This window comes from Lotus japonicus, chromosome 3, assembly GCF_012489685.1.
Source record: "Lotus japonicus ecotype B-129 chromosome 3, LjGifu_v1.2".
Taxonomy (NCBI): domain Eukaryota; kingdom Viridiplantae; phylum Streptophyta; class Magnoliopsida; order Fabales; family Fabaceae; genus Lotus; species Lotus japonicus.
In genome coordinates this window covers 10,085,226-10,112,343 of record NC_080043.1, presented here as the reverse complement: position 1 = coordinate 10,112,343, position 27,118 = coordinate 10,085,226, and the positions used below count along the sequence as shown (strand labels likewise).

Below are 27,118 nucleotides of genomic sequence, written 5' to 3'. Positions count from 1 at the left end.
ATCAAGCAAAGATAGTTCTTTTCTACTCCTCATGTAGAAAAGAAGCCAAACGCTTGATTAACTTTTTGCACTCTCAGATTCTGGCTTGAACAAATGATAAATATGATCCTCATCTTCCTCTTCAAACAACTCCAGTTTCCCTTGCCATCCACTTTTATTCATAGCTTCATAATACCTAACAGCTCTGTCCTTTAATCTATCCTTGCTAGGAACACACACAATGATTCTAGAGCATCCAAGTGTAGCCAAACTAGGTGCACCAGGACCCACAGGGTTGAGCATGGGATTATCAACACCACCTGGTGCGGATGGATACACCAGACTCCAAATCTTGTGGTCAATGTTCTGTTCAGGCTCTATAATGGGCTCTGATCCAATTGGTTATGAACTGTTGAAGAAGGGATGAACTATGAATGCTCCTGAGAGTTTAATATCACCTGGTAAAACCTCAATCCCTGCATGCATGGCGATGTTATGCACAATGTTACCACCAGCACTATCACCACCTGTGGAAATTTTAAGTAAATAATGACATTAGTTCTTGAAACATGTGGTATCACTCATATTAAAATGTATCTGAAAGAGCTTATTTGAACTGATTAAACTCATAACAATAGCATGAGTTAACTATAAGCTTCTTTCAGCTTATTTTGATATATTTCTTTGATTAACTTATGAATAAACGTTTATATCTATATATAAGTTTTTTTGAGTTTATTTCAATGATCTTCTCAAATAAACTTATAAATAAATGTTTATGTGATAACTAATAAAATAACATAAGCACTTAATTAGGCCATGCACTCAAACACATTTAATCTTAGATTGTATATTTAAGGGACCAATCTAATTACTTACCTATGAAAATTCTGTTGAAATCATCATGGTCAATCAACCATGGGTCTGTGTTGGTAAGGGTTTTGGTGGAATGGGAGGATACCCATTGGAGGGCAGCCCAGCAGTCATGGTAGCAAGCAGGGAGAGGGTGCTCAGGAGCAAGCCTGTACTACACACAGGCGACCAAAACGTTTGCTTGTGGAACAAAGGTTTTGAAATGATCATGATATGACTTGGAGAAAGCAGATTCCAAGATGAAAGCACCACCATGAAAGTAGACCAAGATTGGTACTTTCTCAGCTGCATGATGATCTTGGTTGAGTTTTTTTGGAAGGAAAAGGCAACCTGAGATTGTGGGGTGGTGAGAGATGGTGATGTCTTTGGTTGAGAGCTCTGTTTGTGGATCATCAAGAGAAATGTAATTAGAAATTAAACAAGAGTCCAGTTTGTGTAATCAAGCAGAAGTGGGAAAAAACGATTAATTTGACCAAAATAGTAATTTGACAAAAAAGCAGTAACACAAACGGCGATTGAAAGTACTCCCTCCGTTCCTTTTTATAAGACCTAATACAAAAAATTGAGCTTATTAAGGAACATGAAAAATGTAAGACTAGGTCTTATAAAAAGGAATGGAGGGAGTAATAAAGAGCAACATACCAGAAACCTGCTTTTATTATAGAAGAGAAAATGAAAATAGATGACATTAAACAAGATTAATATTTTATAACATAAACCTCCATCATCCAATCAAACTCCAGTTACTAATTTGAATAAAAAGTTTGGATAATCCCAAAAAAACATCATAGCCTTCAATAATACATTCCAGTTTTACAAAATTATTTGACCCTAGGAAAATTACCTTACAGGATCATAACTGTTAGAAGTCCCACATTGGCTAGAGATAGAGCATAGATAGCCTTTATAAGGATAGTGCAAACCTTAACTCTTGAGCTAGCTTTTGTGGTTGAGTATTGGCATCCAAATTTCTAATATGGTATCAGAGCCTATCCTAGATCCATTTGTTGTTTGTTGTGGAGACCTCCCATTATTGGGCCACCCGTTGTTGTTGATCCCACGTTCCAGGTTGTTCAGTCCTGGACGTGAGGGGGTGTGTTAGAAGTCCCACATTGGCTAGAGATAGAGCATAGATAGCCTTTATAAGGATAGTGCAAACCTTAACTCTTGAGCTAGCTTTTGTGGTTGAGTATAGGCCTCCAAATTTCTAATAATAACCTCAACCAACTACAGGTTTGCTGTCAAATGCCTCTCTTGCTTCCACTAAGTCAGGGCGATATCTCTTCGAAAGAATTTCCACCTGCTCAGCAAAAGACTTCCCCGCATGTTCTCTAACATTTCGGACCATTTGGTGCCATCGTTTTCTACATACATCACCAGACCTGTGCTCAAGCAGATTGTCCCAGTCTACCTCTCCATGGAGCAAGCATCCAAAGCATATAAAGCATTCAGCAGGCGGTAGTCATCACTATCACTCCAGATACCATCAGCAACCATTGGTGAAGTTAATTGCTGATACCACTTCATGCAGCACAGTGCAATAGCTCTAGTGCCAAACTCGTCACTGATTGCCTCCCAACTAACATTATCTCGCAACATACCATGTTTTGTTTTTCTACAATCCTCTGCAGCTCTTGCGCATAGATCTTTGTTTACTAAATCAAATAGCCTTTGATGCTCATCTTGGGACCAACGTCCTTTGTTTGCATTGGTTCGTCTTATTCTCCGCCATGTATCTTTCACATGAAGACGATGTTTATTTAAAGCTTCAGCAATTAATTTCCAATCACTTCCATGTTGATCCTGGGCCTTGAGTAAAAAATCAAGCTCTTCAGGTGTCCACTTACGCCCCTCATCCCTTTCAAAAATAATATGAGCACGATAATAAACACTCTGATGAGGCCTATGAGGCAAGGCTGCTCCAATTTCCTTCCAACAACCTCTAACTTCAGGATGTGATATGCAATAGAGAATCATATTTAGACCTTCATCTCCCAAACCATGAGACTTTATATAGTCACAAACAGCCTCTTTGATCTTCTCATCTTCTTCTGGTGTAAACCTTTTCCCACGCACTAAACCATCATCACCACAAACCTCCACTTGATCAGAAAAAGTTACTCGTTTGGGTTTGGATGTTTCGCCTAGTGCTGCAGGAATACTAGATTCATCAGTACCTGCCTTGGCTTTCTTTTTTGTCTTCTTTTTCTTGCTTTGATCATCAACTCCAGTGACATCGCCACAAGCTTTAGCATCTCCTTCCTTAACACTAGCCGAAGAGGGATCACCTTCATTGCTATTAAACTCACTGTTCTTACTTTTGCTCTTGTCACTCAGCTTCTTTTTCTTCATCTTCTTGCCTTGGTCACCATCTTCACCTTCATTGCTTCTCAACTTGTTATGCTCATCCTTACTTTTGCTTTCTTCAGTTGATTTTTTCTTCTTATTCTTTTTCATCTCCTTGCCTCGTTCATCATCTTCGCCTTCATTGCTTTTAAACTCGCTGTTCTTACTTTTGCTCTTGTCACTCAGCTTCTTTTTCTTCATCTTCTTGCCTTGGTCACCATCTGCACCTTCATTGCTTCTCAACTTGTCATACTCTTCCTTACTTTCGCTTTCTTCAATTAGTTTCTCCTTCTTATTCTTTTTCATCTCCTTGCCTCGGTCGTCATCTTCACCCTCATTGCTTTTAAACTCATCTTGTTTGCTTTCTTCACTCAGTTTCTTCTCCTTCTTCCTTTTCTTCTTCTCCATCTTCTTACTTTGGTCATCATCTTCATCTTCAGTTCTACCAACTTTCTTGCTCAACTTCATCTTCTTGCCTTGCCTGTCTTCACCGACAACTAAATCATCACCTCCATTGCTTTCACATTCTCTTGGCCTTTTACTTTTCTTGTGCAGTTTCTTCTTCTCCAACTCCTTCCCTTGACTATCACTAACCTCTGTCATTTCACCTTTTTTTTTTGCAATAACACCTAGCACAATTGGAAGCCCACAATTTACAATTATACATACACACATTAAAAACCTGCATAATGCAATTATACAATACAACAAATAAAAATTCTGCTAAGTAATAACAAGTTATATCATCAAATATAGGCTCAACATCATAGATACAATAGCAAATATCATAACAACAGGTTCAATCAATAGATATTAAGTCTCATACTGTCATTGAGCATATTACATACCAATTACCAAAACATGATGACAAATTCAAGACTTCAGGTTTTAATTGACATGAAAAATAAAGTCTAAAGAGTAGAATTTAATCTAAATAACTAATCATCCAATCCCAAACAGAGGAACACCCACCAGCACAGCACTAAAAAGGGGAAAGAAAACAGAGGAGAAGAAACAAGCCTTTGGGAGATTAGAGAGAGGGAAACTGAGAAACTGAGAAACAGAGGTGAGAGGACGCAGAAACAGACTGGAAAAACGAAAAAAATTACCTAAGAGCTTGGATGGAGCAGAGACGCGGTGGCCGGAGAACGGAGTGGTCGCCGGTGGCCGGGAATGGGCGGAGCGGTGGTCGGAGATGTATGGGGCAGCAACTATGGGAAGGAGATTTGGGTGAAATTCTTCTATTCTGAATTTGGGGTTTTGAAGCTGAAATTGGGAGTTTTTTGGTTTTAAATATTTTTCAATAATACACATATAATATTAAATATGTTTAGCGGCAATTTTAAATTTTAAAACTATTTTATCTAAATTATTTATTAAAAAAAAATTTCACTAAGGAAGAGGTGTTGCCTGTTTTTTTTCTCTAGTCAAACAAAATAATGTCTTGTTTGAATGGAACATGCTTTAAAAAAACCAGTACTATAATTTGTTATTTTTCTACCTAACTCTGCTTATTTAAAATAGGCTCACCATGTTAGATCGTCCAAAAAAACCTTCAAAATTGGCCTATGATAAGCTAGGTTTGGACCGCAAAAGTATAATGCAAGTCATTCTTGGCCCGTGTGAAGCGTGGCCTAACCCATTTCGATCCCTATGTTGACAAGATTCCCAATAAACGATGTGTTGTGACCTCACCAACCTATCACAACCTACAACTTAAGGTTTGTTCCTAAGCCTATGTGATGAAGCAAAATATCCAACGATTATTGGTTCAACTTGAAGGTTGTCTCGAGGTGGCTTATTATGGTGATTTAATATTTGGTAATTGTTATTCTCATCCCCTCTCATCTAATTCCACCCCCTTAAAATGGCGAAAAGACAAAATAGCAGATGAAGGAATTTGGGTCCGGGACACAGCTCTTTTGGCGAAGCGACAAACATGCAATTACATTGTTTTTCTCTTTAACTTTAGTTCACTTCATCTTGATTCGAGACGGAAAAAAATTCAGTTTTTGAGAATGAAAAGTTAAAATTTGCAATTTTCGCATTTTAACGCACTTTAAAGTACAAAAAATTGCAAATTTCAAACTTTAAAGTGCAAGCGGAAAATTTTTAAGGGTGTTTTCAAATTTAACATATTTAACGGAGGTGGAACTAGATGTCAAGAGGGTGGGAATAACAACTACCCTAATATTTTTGTTAAGTTTCTGAAACACCACTATTATCCATAGAATCTTCTTGTTTCTAGAAAAAATTTATAATATTGTTCAAGTACTATAACTTTACATACCTAAATTAACATTGACTTATACGCAAGGTTGTTAGACTCGCGAGTTAACTCGCTGACTTGGTAGACTCGCGAGTCTACATAGGAAAAACGAGTCGACTCGCTGCCAGACTCGTTTTCTGGCCTGACTCGGTCTGACTCGGTCACCGAGTCAAGGTTTTTTTTTTTAAGTTAAAAAATCCCAAATTTATTAAAAATCCCTAAAACTAAACCTATTTTCAACCTCTATCGCGTTCCTCTTCCTCCTTTGCGTTAAAAAATCTTGGATGCTCTTATAATTAGATTATATGTTTGTATTTATTCTTCATGTGACAGGATTATACTTAGTAAATTTTCATTTCTGGTAGACTCGAGTCTCGTCGAGTCTACGAGTCGAGTCTACCTACCCAAAACAAGTCTGCGTGAGTCTGATAACTTTGCTTATACGAACTAAATTCAAAACGAGTCTGCTTAGACTCACGAGTCTGACAACTTTACTTATACGAACTAAATTCAAATGAAGCTTTTGTAAATTATATGACGAAACCTGAAAACACAAGTTATCGATTCTAAGTCTTTAAAAAAATGATTGTATTTTAAGAAGTCAAGGCCGAAATGGTAAAAATGTAGAATTGGGAGGTTCACTTAGTTTTGCCCTTCTATAACCACAACCCTGCAACCGAAAGTATCACATGACATTGGGAGGTACATTTAGTTTTGCCCTTCTTTCACATCTAAAATCTACCCACATGAAATCAGTGAGCAGTAAAGGGGTCAAAACTCAATAACCCAATCCTTTTAATAGTCTCAAGTGAAAGTTCGTTTACCAATCAAGAATAAGATTTATTTTCACCAGTCAAGAATAACATACTTAAAGTTAAATTGGTCAATATTCTCTACAGTAGTAACGCTACACGCATTTCATAAGTAACTAAAATTAGATAAGCTTTATTTGGAATCCACATGCACAATTTACCCGATTATTCTTAATCTGCAACAGCATTTCAGAGAAGTTATATTTATCCAGGTAATATTGATTGCAAAGCATAATCATGGATAAAATTGTAAATCATTAATTTAAAAACAATCAAGATGACCCTTAGCAAAAAACTGGTGTAAAAGTTCTAAATGATGTCCTATGGCATCATCTGAAGGTTGTCGATCAAAAATATCAACTGAAGCACAAAACATACCCTTGAATGGTACTAGCCTCCAATGAAAACTAAAACCATAAAGAAAAATTTGGGAAATACTACAATCAAGCAGCACCCTTTCCCTTCTTCTTCTGGAGTTTCTTCATGTAAAATTCAAGCTCTTTACCCTCTAGAATGTAGCTGCATAGTTCACGAAATGAAAACATTTAAGAACAACTATATATAGATCAATACAAGTAGTTCCAAAACATAATCACAATGTAAGCATTACCCATCAGCCCTGCCACATTGACCAGGTCGAGAAGATATGCAGGCCAGCAATCGTCCACCGCCAAACTGCTCTTCAATGTGAGAATCAAGGGTACGATCTTTCTGGCGATTCTCCAGCTTTCGCTGCACATGGTTGCTCTTTTTGGTGTCTTCTGCAACAGCCTCACCTTCCTACAAGTTATACAAAGCAGCGCAAAAGGAATGACCATCAGCTTCAATAAATTAAAGTATAAAGTTAAAATTAAATACATATATATTATAAATAAATCCAATCAAATATACACAACCTGGAAAATACTAAATTAATTATGTTAGATATAATTGAAAATATTGTGTTCAGGCTACTAACTAGAACCAATATTAAGAAAAACAAGGCAAGACATAAAGTAGAACACATCATAAAAGTAAATAATGAATAAATAGATTTTCATAGCCATAACCTCAGTAGAGTCCTTCTTGGCAGCTGTTTTCTTTTTCCTGCCAATTTCAACACCATAGTGCTGGAGGTACCACTGCTTGAATGGAGCAGCATCAACCTGAACAATAGCACCTTTGACAAGGGTCTGAGTTCGGACAAGCTCATTGTTTGAGGCATTGTAAACCACATCTAGAAGACGGGTTTTCCGAGTAACAGTCTCGCTTCCCCATGAGAAGTTTCCAGTATCCAATCTCAGAGCCCTCCACTTGACATTACCACCCCTAACACGAATCCTCCTGACAGTCTTGTTGCTAGATAGCTTAGTGTTAGCTGGCTGGCGACCAAGCTCATACCTATATGAGGCAACCAAAAAATATTAGTTCAAAATAGGATTATTAGAGCACACATCAAACCCTATACATTGAAATAAATGAATTAAAATTAAGATCGCAGTTCAAAACAGACAGACAAAGCTTAGGCACATTAAACATGAAACAGATAACTATTAATAAGCACCAACAGATTATTCAACTTGGTATAAATTTGCAAAATGGCATCAGAGATCTTTGCCATAATTGTTAATAATGCACTCTGTTTAGCTACATTTCATGGCCCTGATTGCCGTATCTACTTTTTCTGTCATACTATTATTTTTATTAACAAAAAAACACTGCATTATAAAAAGGTCAAGGTGCAATACAATCTGCAATAGACATGTAAATTACAAATGTATAAATCCATATATGTATATATTACATAATGCATAATATTTGGAAAGAGACGTTCATATTTCTAAATAATACATGACAATTTAGATGAGGATTACAATTTATAAATATATAATTGCAACCATAAAATTAAGAAAAACAAGTATCTTTCCCTAGTCCATTTCAAAATATATTATTTACTGCACAAACATGTTACAAACATATCATATTTTTTCCGAACCTAACAAAATATCATCAAAAGCATAACTAATGCTATTTAAAATTAGTTCTTAGCTCTTATCAATTTCCTACAATTAACTATCTACTATTAATTGTATTATTTTCATGTCTCCCATTCTCATCATAAAAAAAACATAGCATCTATGTGTAACTCATCCAGAGACAATTCTGCGAATTCAAGAAGCTCACCATAATCAAGTGGATCATGTACATCTACACTATAATCCCACCACCATGCCCCTTACATATGATAAAAATTTATAATTACATATGAACAGATAGGCCCTATCCTTCAAGTAGCAGTAAGCAAGAGTAGCATGCTCAATCATTTATCATCCAAAATAAAGAAAAAGAACTAAAATCAAGCAGTGACATAAAAAAGCTCAACAAATTAGCATCAAGGTTCAACACGAATTTGTAAATGCACTACCAACCATTGTAGCAATCAAAATGACGCAAAATCCCATTATTCTAATCCAGTTTCAGATTCAGAAATTGAAGAAGCAACTCGAATCAGCAAAAATAAATAATGGCACAAATCAAAATCAAATTGAAATTAATAAACAAATAAAAAAAGATCTAAGAGCTAACTTTCGCTTCTTCCTCCAGGTCTTCTGCTTTCCACCAGTGGCACGCCTCTTGTGCATGGAATCCCTAGAAATCCCTGATACAGAAGAAGAAGAAGAAGAAGAACCTCCATTAGACAAAATTGCAAACACAAACAGTTGGTGTATGAGGATCGAGATACAGATCGAAGGAGAAGAAGCATGTACGTACCCATGTTGATGGATGGTGAAGCAGCAGCAACACTCTCTCACTCGCACTCGCTCTCGCTCTCGCTCTCTCGCTGTGTGTTGTTAAAACCCTATCGTGGTGTTGTTTTTCATCTTATATATTTCGCGAAGGAAACCCTAGTTGATTGCTTGCTAGTTGCTGCTCCATTACCACGTACCCGGCCTGTCATGAAATGGTCCACTATGAAATGATCCAGAACCAGGCCCAACTTCTGCCTTCTTGCAATAAAAAAATTTCAAAGGAAAATTATTGAATTAAATATATATTAACAAAAACAAAAATATGGAAGAAACTGTAATATAATATAAAATTTGATTACACACTGATCCAATTAAGTTCCGCCAAATCATGAAATACATTTTTGTTTTAAATGGAATTTAAAAAAAAAGTAATTGCTGCTCCTATGTAACATATCATGATTGGTTGTCAATATAAAACTGTTTTACACTAACGATGCATATCCAAATTATTTTACACTGATAGTGCATATTTATTAAAATCATGGTATTACTAATTAGTCAGAAAAAATTACCACGTATCTGAGGATTTTTCTCCTGAGGTATTCTATAACCGGTAACCATAAGACTAATCATTCGAGACTTTAAGACCACGTTATGTGGTAGGCCTCTCCCAAAAAATACATCTACAGAGGACGATGCGATGTCTCCTTCGATGGAGGTGGATTCCTCCGACATTCTAAAGTATTCTCCCCTGTCAGTAGAGTATACCCTAAGGTCGCCAGGGTATATACTCCAGGCTCGGACTCACCGTTTTACTCGCCAGCTTTGCTAGAGCTAGTGACCGCTGAGACCACAGCTGCAGCCCCTATTACTGGCTGCTCATGTTGAGGACTACGCATACGTGGTTCTTAGCATGTTCGACAAGCGGTGGGACTGCAAGAAAGGATGATGAAGACCCTAGTCCAGGATGCTATTGGCGTAGCGTTAGAGGCTAGAGGACCTTGAGTCGGGTGGGAGAGCGTGGAGTCTGTACTTTGGGGTTGGTGAGGTCGAGCCTCTTTTCTTTTTCTAGGGTCTGACGCCTTCTTGAAGTCATCGTGTGTTGATCGAATCGGAAAAGGCTAAGGCATTAGTTTCCTTTATGTTTAATAAAATGAATGTACTCAACTTTTTGAAATTAATAAAATGAGTATTCAGTTATTTCTTCTTATGTTGCTATTTATTATGCTTTGAAAAGGTTTAAGTTTCGACAAAAATTTACTCAGGTTTTCAGAAAAGATTACTAAAGTGACCCTCGAGAAATTAAGGCTTTACAACCTTGATCAAGGAAGAAAACAAAGCAAGAAAACAAAATGAAAAAAAAAAGAGAGGGAAAAAAATGTCCTTGGAAATTGAAACATTCAAATCTAGGTCCTCACATTAATGGAATCAAGGAGACAAATTCCCTTAATCTTCTCCTTATGTGTGAAATAATTATTTGATTGGCAATTTAAGGCCATTATTGCAGCCGTTGGATCGAGCTGAAATTTTAATATATTATTCAAAACTCGTTGATCTTAAATCTGAACGGACAAATCGTACGAATCGTATAAGACACACAACCGCGAGACAAGACGCCATGTTTTTCAGCGCTGTTATCCAATCTCACAATAAATTTTTCTTTTTCTTATTCCATAAATCATTAATATTTTAACAGATAATAGACTATTGAGGGAAAATAAAAACTGTTGACATATTGTAAAGTTTGGGATCAAACATTCAATTTCTAAAGTTTAGGGACTTGATTGCACATTCAAGTTAAGTGGGATCAAAAGTGCAATTAAATCGAAGAAATAATAACAAAAAGTCATTTATCTGAATTCTGAACGAAATGCACATATGCTGTTATTCATTAACGCTTGTCATATTACAAACGAAGCAAAATTGCCATAAATAACATCCGGAAACTGCATGACTAAACTTAAACTAACGATTGGAAGGAAATATATCATATAGTGTCTCTCTTATGTGGTGGTGGTGGTGGTGATCATATTCATGTTTAACTAAGCATGGCATGAAGTACATCTGCAACCGGAGGCACACTTGCAACCGGTTCCAGCAGCAACTGTCTTGGGACATGCGCATGGGTTGCACCCGCAGTGCTCACCACAGGAGCATGTTGAGTGGTCACCTCCACTGGAGGTCTCACTACCAGTGCACCTGAGAATATATTCAAGCTTGTAAGTTATCATTAAAAAAGTTCTTTTTGTGTTGAATAGTTATTCCTAACTTTGTAATGAACATCATCTACCAAAAAATTGTAATGAACATGCATGCTCATAGTTGAATTCTAACGTGATGATAGTAATTATCATAAATGATCAAAATAACGATTACTGCAATCATCATTGATTTCAGTATCAAATCCAAATTATTGGAGAAAAATATATATCCAATCTTGTCTTTTCGGCATCGTGATCCTATTATATAATTCTATGCATCTTGGCCTCTTCCAATCATGAAAAGCATAAAAACTTGGATGGTTTTTATGTGCATACATGAAAATGACAATGATTTAGACCATAAGGTAACAAAAGAAATTAACCTGCAAGTAGAACCACCAGGGCAGGGCATTGCGCATCCACAACTGTCATTGCAAGACTTCCTACCTCCCATATCTGCCATAATGATTATTCTCTCTTAATTTCTAATCTTGAATTCTCAGTTGCATATGCTTATATAGACGTAAACATTAGGCGTATTTATATTCGGCATCAGTGGAGAGTCATAAGGGCCAAGTGTCAGCTTCGCCTTATACGTGCCAACTGCTCCTCATGCAATTCCTCACTTGACACCACGTAGTTTGAATTTTGGATCTAGATCGATTAGTTAATCTAATCAATGACTTTTTAAAAGAAGGATTTTTCAGCGTTACCGTTATGCATGTTAAAAATTGGTTCACCGTGCATTTCGATGTTACAACTTACCGTCAGTACATACTATTTGCAATATAACTCTTGTGTACTAGAAGTAATTTACATAAAAACTATTTTAACTTGTGAAGAACTACCACTCTAGTGGAGCTTAAGAGTTGTTAGAGCAGAAGGTTGTTTAAATTTGAAGGCGAAAATTTATCCACTCAGAAGTCAACATGTCTCCTTTAGGGTTTTTACATCACGTTTTAGCTATTGAGATTTTTCACACATGTTGTAAGTGCCGTTTAGCAACTTTTTTGAGTTTTGAATGAATTATGAACCATTGACAAACAAAAATAACAGCCACACGTGTTGGCTCTATTCTATGTTCTTCATTATCTCCACACCGGTTTATGGTGATCATCATCTTGCTCACAATACCACATTTCATAAAAGAGCCTGAGCCATTTAAATAAACTGTCAGGTGATCCATGAAAAAAATTTAGTCTAGACAAATTCATATTCTCCCAACCTCCTCATGACACTTCCTTCAACTTGTTACTAGGATCAGTATAACTTATTTGCATCATTGTTGATGATTAATCATATTACAGAAACACAGATCAGTGACACCAAATCAATTCATACGCAGAACCAACTTCATATAGCAAAACGATTAGATCAAAACAAGACACTAAAGCACACTTTAACACAATAACCAGAATGGCAAAATGTCACTATCCATTAATATTTAAATTTGACAACACATTTTTCCCCATTCTCAACAACTGAATAAAAGTTATCCCTGTTGACATGCCATAAATCCATCATAATCCAAATGTCAAAAAACAAACATTGAAGCAGACTCCAGATCATATGGAGCTCTTGTGCTTATTATGCCGTGCTGTCGATACTCATGGGTTGGGCATCCTTGGAAGCTGGTTTCTGCAATGATAAATGAATGAGCATATTAGACACGCAAAAATAACTATAACATAAACTTTCTCCCACTAATCACAATGAGAAGCAACATTACAGAACACTACATTCCGAGTTCAAAGACTTCGTGTCAATATTGTGGCACATTTATTTTTGCAGTAGAAAGAACAGGTTAAATACAACGAATATATTATTCGAAATTATATACATGTTACTTTTCTCCTAAATAAAAAAATAAAAGATTCTTCTTTGCCTTTTTTATAAGAATACTATGAAAATTCAATTCAACTATGACAGAATTTGAACATTTTTTTTTCTGAGTTTGTCCTATTATTTAGATAAAGGACTACGTTCAGGACCTATTTCATACACAACTAGTTTGTCTAGAAAACCGCTAGAAGTTGCCAAATGGAATACTCACATTACTGTCGAGAGAGTCTAGCTTGCTCATTTTGCTGAACATATTTCCATAAAATTTTGCTTCCTTTTTATTGAACTCCTTCATCTTTTCCTTCAAAGTCTTATACTCCAGCTTGACATCCCTATTGATATATCAAAAGGAATTAGATTAGTCATTTTACAATAAAAATCACAACAGAGAAAAGATAAATAGTCCAAAATACATACAACTGATGTCTGAACCATACGCAGGCAGGATTTACCCATCTAAGGAGGCCATTAATAATTTTAGAAATTCATTCAAAATATATACCTGTTGTTAGGGTCAATCTCAAGAGCTTTCTTGATATCAAATTCAGCTAAATCCAAGTCAGCCAACTGGATATATGCCTGCGCCCTTCTATAGAGAGCCTTCACATTTGTGCTCTCAAGTTCCAGAACCTGCTTGCCCAGGTTAAAATTAGTTAATGTTAGTGAGCAAACAAGTAAAGTTTCTACAACTACAATATAAGAGACAGGACAGCATTCACACCTTTGTACATAATTTCTCAGCTTGTTTATAATCTTTCAACTTCAACTTGCATGCTGCATTGTTCAAATTGCAAGCAATTTTCAAGGCCTTGGAATTTTTCTTCTCCTCCTCATTAAAGGCGGTATCATACTCAATGTACTTGATAGCCTGTGGTATGGTTACCAAAAAAGTCTGAGAGAATGCATTGAAATGGAAGGAAGTCAATATATAGAATACTCTTACTCTTTACCTTCTCATATCTTTTAGAAGCTCTTGCATATTTACCAGCTTTAAACAATGCATTCCCTTCTTCTTTCTTCTTACCAGCAGCCTCTATCTTCTCTGGAGTGTTCATGTCCCAAGATTCCTTCTCCTAAATGCATATATTCAGTAAATATCAGGAAACAAAATATAAACATTTGTCATCAACTCATCATTCAAAAAAATAAAAAATAAAAGAAACTTCCCAAAGTCCTTGGACCAAGAAAAGCAGCTTTGCAAATAAACAAAAGCAGTAATGATGGCGAAGTTAAGAACACATATAGATGCTTTACATAGACTAAAGAATACTGACTTAATTCAAACTGTTTTTTTTAGTTTATATTTCTTTTATATAAGCATTTTTATCACAACCTCAATCACTAATTTTTCAATAAGCAACTATCCTATCAGTTTATCCAACTAAAGTGCACTCCTCAGTTCATATAGGATGAGAAAATCTAAGACCTTTTGGCACTCAAACCGATCACACATAATGATGATTCAGTAAGAAAAAAATGACAGGTTGTAATTAATTAATATGTACAGACATAAAAACAGGCACAAAGTCAGGGAGGAGGGAAAATGAAAATTGGAATTTATAGCCAAAAAAATTAGAAATAAGAGGCAAAGTGCTTTAGTTATAAATATCTCCTTTAATCTGGTCTAATTTGACAAACTATAATTGCATGGTCATTAGCACACTACTTTTCAATAATAGATCTCAATAACCAAAATTGAAACGTATATAAGATCAATGTACAATTTCTGACATCATCCAGTTATCAACTTACCTTCTCAAATGACACTAGCTCAAGCTCATAATACAGGGTGGAGTTAGGAGGAACCACTGCCAATTCCTGCTGGGACTGTGATGAACCAAAAGCATACTCAGGCGCAACAGTCAACAATGCTACCTCACCCTTCTTCATAGTCACCACACCTCTATCAAGCCCATCAATTACTTGCTCTGCTCAACACATTAAATATTCAAACTAGTTAGCATAAAATAAATTTGCAGGAGATGGTGGAGAACACAGGGACATTTCAGGTTACCCTCATCTGTTTTGAATTCAAACAGCTCCCCTTCATCATCATGGCCCTTCTTCAAAAAGACAGTACCATCTTGAAGCTTCCCAATCAGTTTCACTGGAAAGATAAAAATGAGGTCAAAACAAATGAGAAGCCATGCACTAGCTATAAACAAATGAAAAGTCATCATTCAAGGTAATGAGCAATCACATTTCACAACAGCCCCCTCATTTGGACGCTCAAATCCTTCCCCTTCCTTGAGGATCTTCTTAACGACCTTCTTGTCATCAGTTACATCTGTAACAGTCTTCCAAGAAACTAACTCAAGAGTAATCTGCAATGTTGCGTTAGGTGGAATAGCACCTTCATCACCATGCGCCGGCTTCCCCTTCTCACCAAACCCATCTATAACACAACAAAGAAAAGCATAAATCTTCTATTAAAAATTAAAGGAAAATAATATCAAGGGTAATATTCACCATTTACAAAAACAATCTGTTGAAAACTCACATTGTGGCTTCACTGTCAAAATCACTTTTTCTCCCTTCTTCATGGTTTTAACAGCCGTTGACAATGCAGGACAAAAATGAGCTGCCACATTGCAAACATCAATGTAAGAGCCAATGAAAAGCAAAATCACAAGAGAGCGAGAGACACTAACAGATTTTGTAGGCACTGACCTTCTTTGACTGTGAACTCAACTCCATCCGATTTTGATACAAGCGTTCCATCATCAAGACGCGCTTCATACTTAACTGCAACACCAAGAGTTCAGTACAAATTATAGTAAACACGAGTTAACTAACATAGTAATCACTAATCAAATAAAAAATTAAAGACATCAGAAACATGCATACCTAAAACTTCATCAGGATCCTTGGGGTTCTCCCATTTCTCCCCCTCGGATAGTATCTTCTTAAAAATACCTCCATCCTTACATATGTCCTTCACACTAGTCCAAGACAGCAGCTCAACATCAAATTGGAGAGTCGCATTGGGGGGAATCGTTGGAGGAGAACCGGATTCACCATAAGCTAGTTCAGCTGGGATTGTGAAAAGAGCATTTTCGCCTTTCTTCATAGTTTTAATCCCTTCATCCCATCCCTTAATAACTTGCCCTGCATTGCCAAAGTAACAATTAACCTGTTAGTAATTTGTAAGAGTAACACCTAATGTAGCTTGTGTTTGCCAAACAGTATTAGCAAACATTCAATCCAACCATAACAATTTACCCCACCAAAAAATAAAGCAAAAAGAAGCAATAATAGTAAACACATTTTTTATACGCAAATGTTAGTTGTTAATTGTTAGTATTCGCCAGGATTTGAACATGACCCTTCACCCTGCAAATCCCTTCATTTCCCTTCCCCCCAATACTAGTAAACACACAAAGTACATGTAAAATTGTAAATGCAACTAGAATAGAGTAACAAGTGAATTCAGAAAAAGAGTCAAATAAACCATCTAATAAAACTAACATGAGAAATGGATCTAACACATTCAATTACAATGGGCAATTCAAGAGTGCACTCACCTTGTCCAAGCGTGAAATTGAAAGGGGTTCCCCTATCTCTGCTGGAATCAAATTTGGTGCCATCAAGCAATGTTCCAGTATAATGAACTGCAAATCGGAAAAAACCATAGAAAAACCAAGATTAAGCGCATTCACAGCAAAATCTAATCGAAGCAACGAATGTAACAAACAGAGAGAGGAAGAAGAAGAAGGGTACCATGGACTTCATCACCAGCATCAGGGGTATCCCAACCTTCACCTTCCTTGATGAGTTTCTTCTTCAAGCCCTGAATCCCAATCTCCTTCTCATCGCCGACCTTGAACATCGGATTGCCGCCGTCGGCGCCGGCGAAGTCGAAGTCGTCGTTCCCCGCCGCCGGAATATCGAAATCTTCGTCCATGGTTTCCGAATAACGAAATGTGGAAAGAGAGCGTGAAAAGCGGTTACGGTTACGGTGATGATGATATTGGAAGAAGTGTGAAGCAAGTGGAAACGGTGGTGTGAGAGAAGAGGGTATAAAGGGAAATCAGGGTTCCAGAGAGTTCTACTAGCGAGGGCTCAGTGTGGTAGTTTCCAGAATCAAGGGTTTAAGATGTTTCCAGAAAGGGCAAAACCATTTCTTCCTTTTAAATATAACACCGTCGGTGTATAGAAATCAATATCAATATCAATCAATATATATTAGAAAAGAATAATTTTTATAGTGACGTGTCAGCACTAGATTAATTCTCATAAAAATTATTCCACGTGTCAATTTGTCAGAGGATATAATTTTCAATTGATATATGTTTTAATTTTATATATTCTAACCTAATTAATTGATATTATTTTAGAAGATATAATTTTCAATTGATATATGTTTTAATTTTATATATTCTAAAATAATTGATTGATATTATTTTAAAAGATAAGATTTGGTCTTTTAATTTATTTTAAATTTATTTTTAGAATATATTGATTAATTTTTATTGAATTTTCGAATTTTTTATTAATTCGGGATTTTATGAGTTTTTATTGTGATTTGCTAGATTTTATTAGTTTTTATCTATCTTTATTTAATACCATTTTTAATATTAGATTTGATTGGGATTTAGGTTGTTTATTTCTTAATTTTATTTTAATTTATCTTATTATTTATTTTATTTTATTTTAAATCCAGGAAATACTTTGTTTTATTTTAGATTTACTTTTAGAGTATATTAATTAATTTTTCTTAAATTTTCGGATTTTTAATCAATTCAGGATTTTATGATTTTTTATTGTGATTTGCTAGACTTGGTAGTTTTTATCTATCTTTATTTAGTACCTTTTTAAATTTTAGATTTGATTAGGATTTAGGTTGTTTATTTCTTAATTTTATCTTATTATTTATTTAATTTTACTTCCTGGAAATATTTTATTTTATTTTACATTTATTTATAGAGTATAATAATTGATTTTTATTGAATTTTCGGATTTTTAATTAATGCAGGATTTTATGAGTTTTTATTGTGATTTGCTAGATTTTGATAGTTTTTATCTATCCGGATTTATTATTTATTTAATTTTAATTTCATGAAATATTTTATTTTATTTTTGAGTTACTTTTAGAGTATAAATGAATTTTTATGGTATTTTTATTGAATTTTCATATTTTTATTTAATTCAGGATTTTATGAGTTTTTTATTGTGATTTGCTAGATTTTGGTAGTTTTTATCTATCTTTATTTAGTACCTTTTTAAAGTTTAGATTTGATTAGGATTTAGGTTGTTTATTTCTTGATTTTATCTTATTATTTATTTAATGCTAATTCTAAAAAAGGGAGTTGATTTGGTGCTGAGGGTCCACAAAGCTACCATGGACACGCAAAGATTTGATAGCAGCTATTCCTACCTCTGCCACATGTCGCGATCAGGACAGAGGTATGTCGTAAGATGATGTTACGTGAAGAAGAGTTTATCATGTTGTGATTGATGGTTTGTGCCATTTCAGTTTATCCTTTGTTCGTAATTCAATCCTGAATTCTTAAATTTCACATATTTTGTGTGTTTTGATCCAAAAGTTTACAAATTTTTGCATAGACCCTTTAACGAATTATTGTTGAAGACTTAATATTTTGATTCTGATGTAATGTTTTTTCTATTGTTCTTCTTCCGCTTTTGTATTTTTTTAAACCAGATTTTAGTATAGTTTGTAGAAATCCATGCGTGTGAAGCCATTCTAAACCAGATTTTGGTATAATTTATAGAAATTTACGAAACTTAGGATAGCCTGAATTTATATTCATTTCTCAAATTTTGCATGTTTTTATTCATCATGTTTGAGCTGTGTGTATAAGCATATTATTTGCACTGTATGTGAATGATGCACAACTTACTAATTTTTTTTTTAACGATGCACATGTCGGTCAAATTGATGAAAGCATATGAAGAGCTCACATTTAATCTTCATGAGTATGTTTAGCCCATTCTTAAGGTTGGTTCATGTTTTCCTCAAACTCATTAGTTTTGCATATACTCATCATCAATATCAATATAAATAAATAAATAAATAAATAAATAAATAAATAAATATATATTAGAAAAGAAGAACTTCTATCAGGCTGATTTAGTGACGTGTCATTCTCACGTTAATTCTTAGTGACGTGTCATTCTCACGTTAATTCTCATAAAAAAAAATCCACGTGTCATACTCAGGTTAATTCTCATAAAAAAATACATTTTTTAATTTTAGATTTGATTAGGATTTAGGTTGTTTATTTCTTGATTTTATCTAAGATTTACCCGACTACTCCTTACTAAATTTATTTCCAAAACAAATCTTGAAACCGTTTTCATTATCTCTTTAAATTAGGAAAAGTCTCAACCCTAATTTACTACATATTTACATGAAAAAAATTCAATAAAAATACCATAAAAATTAATTAATAAAAGCTATCAAAATCTACCAAATCACAAAAAAAAAAATCATAAAATTCTGAATTAAATAAAAATCCGAAAATTCAATAAAAATACCATAAATTTTAATTAATATCCTAAAAATAAATGTGTTATTTTATCTTGAAACTGAATTTTAAAAGATTTTCCTTAATTGTCTAAGATTTACTTAGATTACTCCTTACTAAATTTATTTCCAAAATAAATCTTGAAACCATTTCCATTATCTCTTTAAATTAGGAAAAGTCTCAACCCTAATTTACTGCATATTTACATGAAAAAAATTCAATAAAAATACCATAAAAGTTAATTAATAAAAACTATCAAAATCTACCAAATCACAAAAAGAAACTCATAAAATTCTGAATTAAATAAAAATGCGAAAATTAAATAAAAATACCATAAATTTTAATTAATACTCTAAAAATAAACTTTTTCTTCACCTAAAATGTATTTCCATTACAAATCTTGAAACCGATTTTTTAAAGATAATTTTAAATCTGAGAAACTTTTTCATAAAATTTTAAAATATTTTCCCTAATTATCTAAAATTACCTAGATTAAATAAAAAACTGGCCTAAGTCACGCTTCATCCGTGCAATTCCCTTCTCTCCCTCTTCTATTCATCGCCTCCCAACCGACGTTTCCACAGAGATTACGACGGTTCTATGTATTCCAGTGAGTTTGGTTGTGGTGGGAATCGTTGAAGCACACCCCATGCTCCGAGGAGAAGGTTGGTTTTCTGGATTTCTTCCTTCCGTTGGCTTCTATTTGTTTCTGTGTTACAGATATCTGTTTCTTGAATGATTGCAGGTTCAGCAGATTTCCTCAGATGATTACAGGAAGCCCTAGGTAGTCAAGTTTGTCAAATTTTACCATAGATGTTCCAATATATACTGCTAAGTAAAGCCTTAACTTGCCTATTTTCTTCTCCATATGCTTATGTCTTGATATGCTACATTTCGTTTTCTTTAACTGTGTTTCAGGAAACTCATCCACCACAGTCAATCCTTCCACAAGAAGCATTCGCAAGGATTCCACCCCAAGATTCACGAAGACTCTTGGTTTACGTTCAGACATGGGTGGATTGGGAGTGAAGGATTTAAAGCTTTTTAATATAGCCTTGTTAGGGAAGTGGCGTTGGCGTCTGATGATGGAAAGAGATAGTCTCTGGTGTCGGATTATTCATGCTAAATATAATGGGGTTGTACATCAAAATGACTCTTACCGGTGGAAGGATTTGCACTCAATGTGTTTTGGCTCTGAAGAGGGGAAGTGGTTTGGCGAGGCTGTTTGTAGACGGATAGGAGATGGAAAAGCAGTTTCCTTTTGGGAGGAAAATTGGGTGGGTGGAGGTGCCTTGAGGCAATTGTTTCCAAGGCTATTTATCCTATCTTCTTTGAAAGAAGCTTCCATCCATGATATGGGAGGTTGGGAGAATGGAAGATGGATTTGGAAGTTTGAGTGGCATAGGGGATTACTGAGCAGGGAAAAGGTTAGAGTTGAGGAATTGAAAAGTAAAATTGGAAGTTTTTCTCCAAAGGAAACTTTCAAGGATTCTTGGTGTTGGGTGAAAGAAGGTTCAGGGACTTATAGCGTTTGTTATGCATATGAGATGTTGCAGGGTGATCTGGTTTTGGAGGAAAGGTTAGTGTTCGGGCGTTTATGGAAAGCTAAAGCTCCTTCTGGATCGCTAGCTTTGGCTTGGAGAGTTCTTATAGGAAAAGTGCAGACCAAAATTGACTTGGCTAGGAGAAATGCACTTCCTGTGAATACTAGTTTGTCATGTGGGTTGTGTGCAGTTGAGGAGGAGAGTTGCAAGCATCTTTTCTTCACCTGTGGAGTGTCTTGGAAAGTGTGGATGGAGATATGTTTCTGGTTAGGAGTACACACAACTTTTTCATGTGAGGCAGAATCTCATTTTTTCCTTCATGAAAATCTGATTTCTTGCAAAATGAAAGATGGTAAGATCATGAACTTAATCTGGATTGCTGTGGTGAATTCAATTTGGCAGACTAGGAATGGCTCGGTATTCAGTGGTGTGGGGGTTGAGGTTGTTAGAATAGTAGAGCTAGTGAAGTACAAAGTTTGGCTTTGGTTGAGAACTCATGATAGGAATTTCATCTCTTCTTTCTATGAATGGGAAAATAATCCTAAGGAATGTATTGCTATGCTGCACTAATGATATCCTTTGCTGCGTTATTGCCGAGTTGCTTAGGGAGGCAGATTTGTTCTTTTGTACTAAATGGCACAATCCTTCTTCATTATATTTTGCTTTGGTGGAGTTTTAGTTCATGTGTCCAAGAGATGAATTGGTTAGCTTGGCCTTAAATTGGGTGCTATTGCTACTGGTATGTGGAGGTGGAGCTTTTGTGGAGCACAATCAGTGGTTTTTGTATTTATTTTTTGTGGAGACTTTTGGTTTGATACTGTATGTACTCTTTTTCCTTCTAGGTTTTTCCCAAGGGGGTTTTCCTAGTAAGGTTTTAATGAGACATACCTTATCAAGTCTTACTCCTTCGCGTTGGGTTGTTCTTTGAGGTTTTTGTATGTATTTACATTCTCTTTCTTGATCCCTATTCTTTGTATTGGGTTGAAGTACCCCTTGTACTTCTCTTCAATATAATTTTGGTTTATAAAAAAAAAATGGAATGCGTCAACTCTTCTATTATTTATGCGGTCATGGTGGCAAAGATTCACTCTCTCTGTAACTGTTTTTTTTCTATTGGTACGGAAACTGAAATTGCATTTTTAATGCTTTCGAACAAGTTGATTTTTAATGGAACATATTGTGTTTTGCACAACTTTAAAACTTTTTTTCCCTTGAAGAAACTGAATCTACTGCCCATTTCAAAGTGGCTATTACGTTTTTCATAGTCTGTGACACAAAAAGATTCAAGTAAGATCAGATAAAAGGTATTTGCTATTGCTATACTTATTCAGTAATTTGTTTGGAAGTAAAGGCTATTATAGCTGAAGTTGGGGATAAATAATTGTGTAATTTATTTGCATTTTCCTTATTCTATTAAACATGACCTTCAACGAGTGTAGGGTGTTCAATTTACTTTATTTCCATGTTCATGATTTCATGAAAGAGTTAGAACTTCTAAACCTTATGGGTTCTCACTCTATCTAAAAAAAAAACTGGTTTTGATTTTCATAGGAAGTTTTTGTTAGGGATTCTGCTATCTCTTTCTCCCTTTTGCATATGATGTTATACTATTACTTATACTGAAGTGGTGAAGTCCTATTAATTAGAATATCTTTTGTTTACGAACAACACACCTATAATCAAGCTTTGAAAATTTTCAGGATGTTTCAAAAACAGAATTCTGCATCTTCTCGGACTGCGTTGTTCTCAAACAAGTCTACTTCTCCAAATTTTTGGTTTTATGACCTTGGACTTCCAGGTTTTTTATGCAGTTTTCTTTTCAATCCCTTTAATAGGTAAAGATAAAAAAATAAATCATGACACTTATATTGAATTATGATAGTGCTTGCCCATTACCATAGGAAGTAAAGCCAATTCTATATTTGTTGAGGAATTAACAGTTCAGTTTTGTTTGTTCTGTATGTGAATTCTTAGCATTTTTCCTGATCTGCAATCTATAAGTGGAGCCAAAATGTTGGGAGCTACTCTGATTGGTTTCATGTTGAACTTTGATCTAATATGTTGTTTAACTTGATCTCCTTTCCTTGGTTTTCAATTTCCTATATTTTCTTTTTAAATTGATTGTGTTATATGTATGGTTGTTTGTTTTGAGATGAACTGACTTTGAAAATCCTATGGATTTTGTTTCCCAGACATTAGATGATGTCTTCATTTTGTTATCACTAATACTAGGAGAAGTGTATCCTCAAAGATGCTTCTTCTTATAATGGTCTCAATTCTTGATATGGTTGAGGGATTTTAGGAAACAAAGGAAATGATTTATCTATATATTTGTTAGCTTTGCTTCCTTCAAACATCTAAAGCTTTATCTATATCTTTTTTATCTACATATTTGTTACATTGCAGAAACATGACAACATATTTTATGTCTTTAATTTGTGGGTGGATATTTGATTAGATAGGTACCACGAAAACCAATACCATATCAAGGCAAAGGAAGAAACCGAAACATGGTGTCCTGAAGGAGCTTGACTAGAGGAGCATAAAGCTAAAATCCCTTAAAGTGGATGACAAATAACATTTTATTTGTCTCTTATTTTTATTTTTGAGGGGGCTGGGAAACACTGCGCTTTCTCATTTAATCTGAAATGTGGAACCATTGTTTGCTTCCACGAGCAGAATGTTGAATTGGATTCCTTTAAATTCTCTTTGGGCCATGTTTTGGTATCTATGGTTGTAAGGTTCATTTTGACTGTAGTTTTGTCATAAGTGGTGGTCATGTTCTATTGAGCTTCTTCATCTTAAACTTGCAGATGTCAATCATAGACTATGTTAATTTAGTTCTTTTATTTAGTCATTTCTTGGTCATGTGAAATTGTGTGATACTCTCATTAATTTTCTTCACCATACCTTTTTGCTATCTTTGAATGAAGAAATTTGTTTGCAGGTACTACACGTATGATGAATATTGATCTTTTTTATTTTGTATATTTGTTATGTAATTAATGATTATTATCAACCCTGTAAACTATTATGCTTGCAGGTAGCATATGAAATGACAACAAACAAAGGCCAGAATCCAAACTATTGTAGTTATAACACTTCAAAGTTCTAAAAATAAATGCTGACTTTATTTCTTGAAGGACCTAGAAGATGTGAAGCTTGAAGACATATCAAAGCCTAAAAAGACCTTTGTTCACTTTTGGCTACAATTATTGTGTGAATTCTCATTATAATGGTGAGTTGGACTCAGTGGTTTTTTAGTATTCTTCTTCGTTCTTTGTTTTATATTCCTGGTGAATTGGTGTGTACAGAGTTTTTCATTAGTTGTGGTTGTTGCTATATTTTTCCATTTATGCAAGACAAGTGCGTTTAATTAAATGTTTAAGCTATCATGTTATGATTTTTTCCTTGAGTTGTGTTGTGCACCTGTTGGGTTTCTATGTATTTTTTGGTTTTCATTTCAAGCTGTTACTGTTCTTAATCTTATTTATTTATGATTATCAGTCAGTTTTATATAGTTGGCTTCGGTATTAGAGCAGCAGTGGCATCAAGTTCCGGCTGGCTTATAGATGAAATTCTAAGAGCATATATTTCTTTAGTCTTTTTTTTTTCTATATATTGATATATCCATGAATGATTTCTGTTAAAATCTCCTTTACGTATTAAAAGTCATATGATCTTGTGGTACATGTGGTCTTGGAAAGAATTTTTAGCTTTTATCTTTCCTCGCCTCTTAATTATCTTTAGATTGTCAAGTCTTCATTTACATGTTTAGGCTTTACCTATATCTGTAAAAAATGGCTCCCAGGGGGCGTACTTTCATGTTGTTCTCTTTTCCCTTTTGAATTAGTTTCTTGCTGTAATTTTCTGACTTGAAAACCTTTGGATTATGTTCTACAATTCAAGAAGTCATGCTAGAGGAGAAGGTTCACCGTTCACATTAACATTGTTGCCATTGGAGGTTTACCTTTATTTTATTCCCATTAAATATTGTGTTCACTTTTATTTGTTCTCTGTACAAGTCAATTTTCCTTTTTTATGTGAATATGTAGCAAGTCCCTGAAATATTCCCATTAGAAACAAGAGAGTGAAGCAAACAAGTTTTTATACCATTTGAATGTCACGGTAAACAAGTTACATAGATAGGAAAAACCCTCATTGCAGGCAGTATTAGAGTTACAAAAGAGAAGAGGTTATAAGATCAAATGTGTTGTTCTGTTTTTGGTAGTTGGTTTACCCCATGTAAAGAATTTTCTCCTTCAACCATGCTGGTATTGTGGCGTGTAAACATAATTTATGATGCACTGAAATGAATACATAGTTTCAAAATGCAAAAGTTTTTACATGGGTCATGGTTTTGATAAAAGGAAAGACAAACGTAGCCAAAGACTGATAAGAGTGGAGAATATAATTGGTTAAATGATAGATGATACATGAATAGAAACCTAAGCATACCTTGATTTTCTTAAGCACATCATAGTCTGTAATACCAAACATACAAGAGTTAATTATAATAAGATTCACCTCCACCTACGGTAAAGGACCCAAGAAACCAAGTATAATTTTAGAACCTCTGATTTCTTTCTCTTCCCTGTTTTTTTTTTCTTTCTTCTCTTTCCTTTGTTACTCTCTAACTTTTTATTAGTTATTCAATTGTACCAATTTTAATTCATGCAATAAGAGTCTCAATTTAAGATTTTTTGTCCACTTTGCTCATCATTTCCTACTCTTCTATTTCATTTGTTGTTTATTATATTTTTAATAACCAATGTCTTGATTGATGTATCAAATACAATAGACATATTCCCCGTGCAACGCGCGGGTAAAAAACACTAGTTAAACTATATTTCAAGCTAGTTTTTTTTTGGGTTATTGCATTTTTATCTTATACTATAATTAATTTGTAATTTTGGTCCCTAATAGTTCTTTTTATCAAAATTAATTTCTCAACTTTTGGTGTTGGTGATGCGTTTCAAGCTGAGCTCGTGGCTGTGATTCAAGGTTTGTCTCACACATGGGATCTAGGATTTCGACAGGTTAATTGCTATGTGAATTGTATCCAGCTTCAGGAGGTGTTGCTTAGCAGTGGTGATGTTTCGAGCTATTGGCATCGAGAGGAGATTCTCGCCGGAAGAGTTTTGCTAGCCTGGAATTAGAGCGTTACAGTAGTCCACGTCCCTCGAGAAAGGAATACGGTGGCTGATGCAATGGCTAAGATTGTCGTCACGGAGAACCGGGATTGGAAGGAATGGAAGATCCCGCCGTCGACTGTGGTTCCCCTCCTTTGTCAGGATATAGTTGTTTAGTTTCTTTGTGCTTGTTTTATTTTCCTATTGTAACTAAAAAAAAATCTTTCAATATCGTTCTCTAAGCAAAATTTTAACAAATTGAAATGTTTAGACTATATTTGAATACTCAGCTATCACCAATACAAACAAACATTAACTAGAAGACAAAAAGTAAGGAGAATTCTTCATAAACAAGATGAAAATCTAGATACCTTACATTTTTTTTATAGGCAAATGTTAGTGGAAGTTAGAAAATCCCTTCAAATTTTCCTTACAGGATTCGAACCATGGACCTTCCCCTCCCCAACCCTTATGTCCTATAGCTCTTACCACTTGAGCTAACCCTCGAGAGATACCTTACATGATATCCAAACAAATTGCATTATTTTAGACATTCTTCCACTAGAAACTCATTGAATAAGGCTTCGTTTGAGGTGTTTTCTAGTTTTATGGTTTAAAATTTTTACAAATCAAAACTAGTTTTCAATTTTATAACTCCATTTTTTCTTTTTTTTTGCGGTTTTTTATTTTAAAATGATGTTGTCAACTCTGTAAATTTACAACAGTTACGATCATTGTAAAAAATATTCTACCAACATTACCTCCATTTGGTATAATATTATGTGTAATGGTGGAAGGCGGCCAAGGTGGTGTCGGTGTAGAGTATTGTTGGGTGGTTGTGGATGTGCAAGGGTTGTGACGTTAGTGGTATAGGGTACTAAATGATTGAGAAGATGACAATGG

The 27,118-nt window shown here is 34.7% G+C and overlaps 4 protein-coding genes and 1 pseudogene across 4 annotated transcripts; all 5 read right to left on the bottom strand.

The window, feature by feature from the left end:
* Nucleotides 1-57: 57 nt before the first annotated feature.
* On the bottom strand, nucleotides 58-966 carry LOC130743575 (2-hydroxyisoflavanone dehydratase-like). Its single transcript, XM_057595820.1, has 3 exons — nucleotides 897-966; nucleotides 438-506; nucleotides 58-368 (listed from the first exon to the last, which is right to left on the bottom strand). The coding sequence occupies exons 1-3, from the start codon at nucleotides 964-966 to the stop codon at nucleotides 58-60; spliced, it is 450 nt and encodes a 149-aa protein (XP_057451803.1).
* A 525-nt stretch (nucleotides 967-1,491) lies between these two features.
* Nucleotides 1,492-4,527, bottom strand: LOC130746954 (uncharacterized; annotated as a pseudogene).
* Nucleotides 4,528-6,517: 1,990 nt separating this feature from the next.
* Nucleotides 6,518-9,168, bottom strand: LOC130746956 (40S ribosomal protein S8). The gene is made up of 5 exons (XM_057599760.1): nucleotides 9,031-9,168; nucleotides 8,845-8,917; nucleotides 7,329-7,659; nucleotides 6,890-7,059; nucleotides 6,518-6,798 (listed from the first exon to the last, which is right to left on the bottom strand). The coding sequence occupies exons 1-5, from the start codon at nucleotides 9,032-9,034 to the stop codon at nucleotides 6,723-6,725; spliced, it is 654 nt and encodes a 217-aa protein (XP_057455743.1). The 5' UTR covers nucleotides 9,035-9,168; the 3' UTR covers nucleotides 6,518-6,722.
* A 1,709-nt stretch (nucleotides 9,169-10,877) lies between these two features.
* On the bottom strand, nucleotides 10,878-11,829 carry LOC130746957 (metallothionein-like protein 4B). Its single transcript, XM_057599761.1, has 2 exons — nucleotides 11,593-11,829; nucleotides 10,878-11,207 (listed from the first exon to the last, which is right to left on the bottom strand). The coding sequence occupies exons 1-2, from the start codon at nucleotides 11,670-11,672 to the stop codon at nucleotides 11,051-11,053; spliced, it is 237 nt and encodes a 78-aa protein (XP_057455744.1). The 5' UTR covers nucleotides 11,673-11,829; the 3' UTR covers nucleotides 10,878-11,050.
* Nucleotides 11,830-12,543: 714 nt separating this feature from the next.
* LOC130746955 (peptidyl-prolyl cis-trans isomerase FKBP62-like) lies at nucleotides 12,544-17,134 on the bottom strand. Its single transcript, XM_057599759.1, has 13 exons — nucleotides 16,772-17,134; nucleotides 16,576-16,662; nucleotides 15,899-16,159; nucleotides 15,722-15,796; nucleotides 15,552-15,632; nucleotides 15,252-15,446; nucleotides 15,066-15,158; nucleotides 14,804-14,979; nucleotides 14,002-14,124; nucleotides 13,773-13,919; nucleotides 13,554-13,681; nucleotides 13,263-13,383; nucleotides 12,544-12,847 (listed from the first exon to the last, which is right to left on the bottom strand). The coding sequence occupies exons 1-13, from the start codon at nucleotides 16,953-16,955 to the stop codon at nucleotides 12,797-12,799; spliced, it is 1,722 nt and encodes a 573-aa protein (XP_057455742.1). The 5' UTR covers nucleotides 16,956-17,134; the 3' UTR covers nucleotides 12,544-12,796.
* Nucleotides 17,135-27,118: the final 9,984 nt, after the last annotated feature.

What these genes read in the sequence shown, in the direction of transcription:
- LOC130743575 (XM_057595820.1), bottom strand. Translation starts at nt 966, where the DNA reads ATGACTGCTGGGCTGCCCTCCAATGGGTATCCTCCCATTCCACCAAAA. An exon ending in CTTACCAACACAGACCCATG is followed by an intron (nt 507 to 896) that starts GTTGATTGACCA and finishes AAATTTCCACAG; the next exon opens with GTGGTGATAGTGCTGGTGGT. An exon ending in AGGGATTGAGGTTTTACCAG is followed by an intron (nt 369 to 437) that starts GTGATATTAAAC and finishes CAATTGGATCAG; the next exon opens with AGCCCATTATAGAGCCTGAA.
- LOC130746956 (XM_057599760.1), bottom strand. An exon ending in ACCTGGAGGAAGAAGCGAAA is followed by an intron (nt 7,660 to 8,844) that starts GTTAGCTCTTAG and finishes TGCCTCATATAG; the next exon opens with GTATGAGCTTGGTCGCCAGC. An exon ending in CCAAGAAGGACTCTACTGAG is followed by an intron (nt 7,060 to 7,328) that starts GTTATGGCTATG and finishes TATAACTTGTAG; the next exon opens with GAAGGTGAGGCTGTTGCAGA.
- LOC130746957 (XM_057599761.1), bottom strand. Translation starts at nt 11,672, where the DNA reads ATGGCAGATATGGGAGGTAGGAAGTCTTGCAATGACAGTTGTGGATGC. An exon ending in CCTGGTGGTTCTACTTGCAG is followed by an intron (nt 11,208 to 11,592) that starts GTTAATTTCTTT and finishes ATATATTCTCAG; the next exon opens with GTGCACTGGTAGTGAGACCT.
- LOC130746955 (XM_057599759.1), bottom strand. Translation starts at nt 16,955, where the DNA reads ATGGACGAAGATTTCGATATTCCGGCGGCGGGGAACGACGACTTCGAC. An exon ending in CAATTTCACGCTTGGACAAG is followed by an intron (nt 16,160 to 16,575) that starts GTGAGTGCACTC and finishes TTGGCAATGCAG; the next exon opens with GGCAAGTTATTAAGGGATGG. An exon ending in TAGACTCTCTCGACAGTAAT is followed by an intron (nt 12,848 to 13,262) that starts GTGAGTATTCCA and finishes TTATCATTGCAG; the next exon opens with AAACCAGCTTCCAAGGATGC.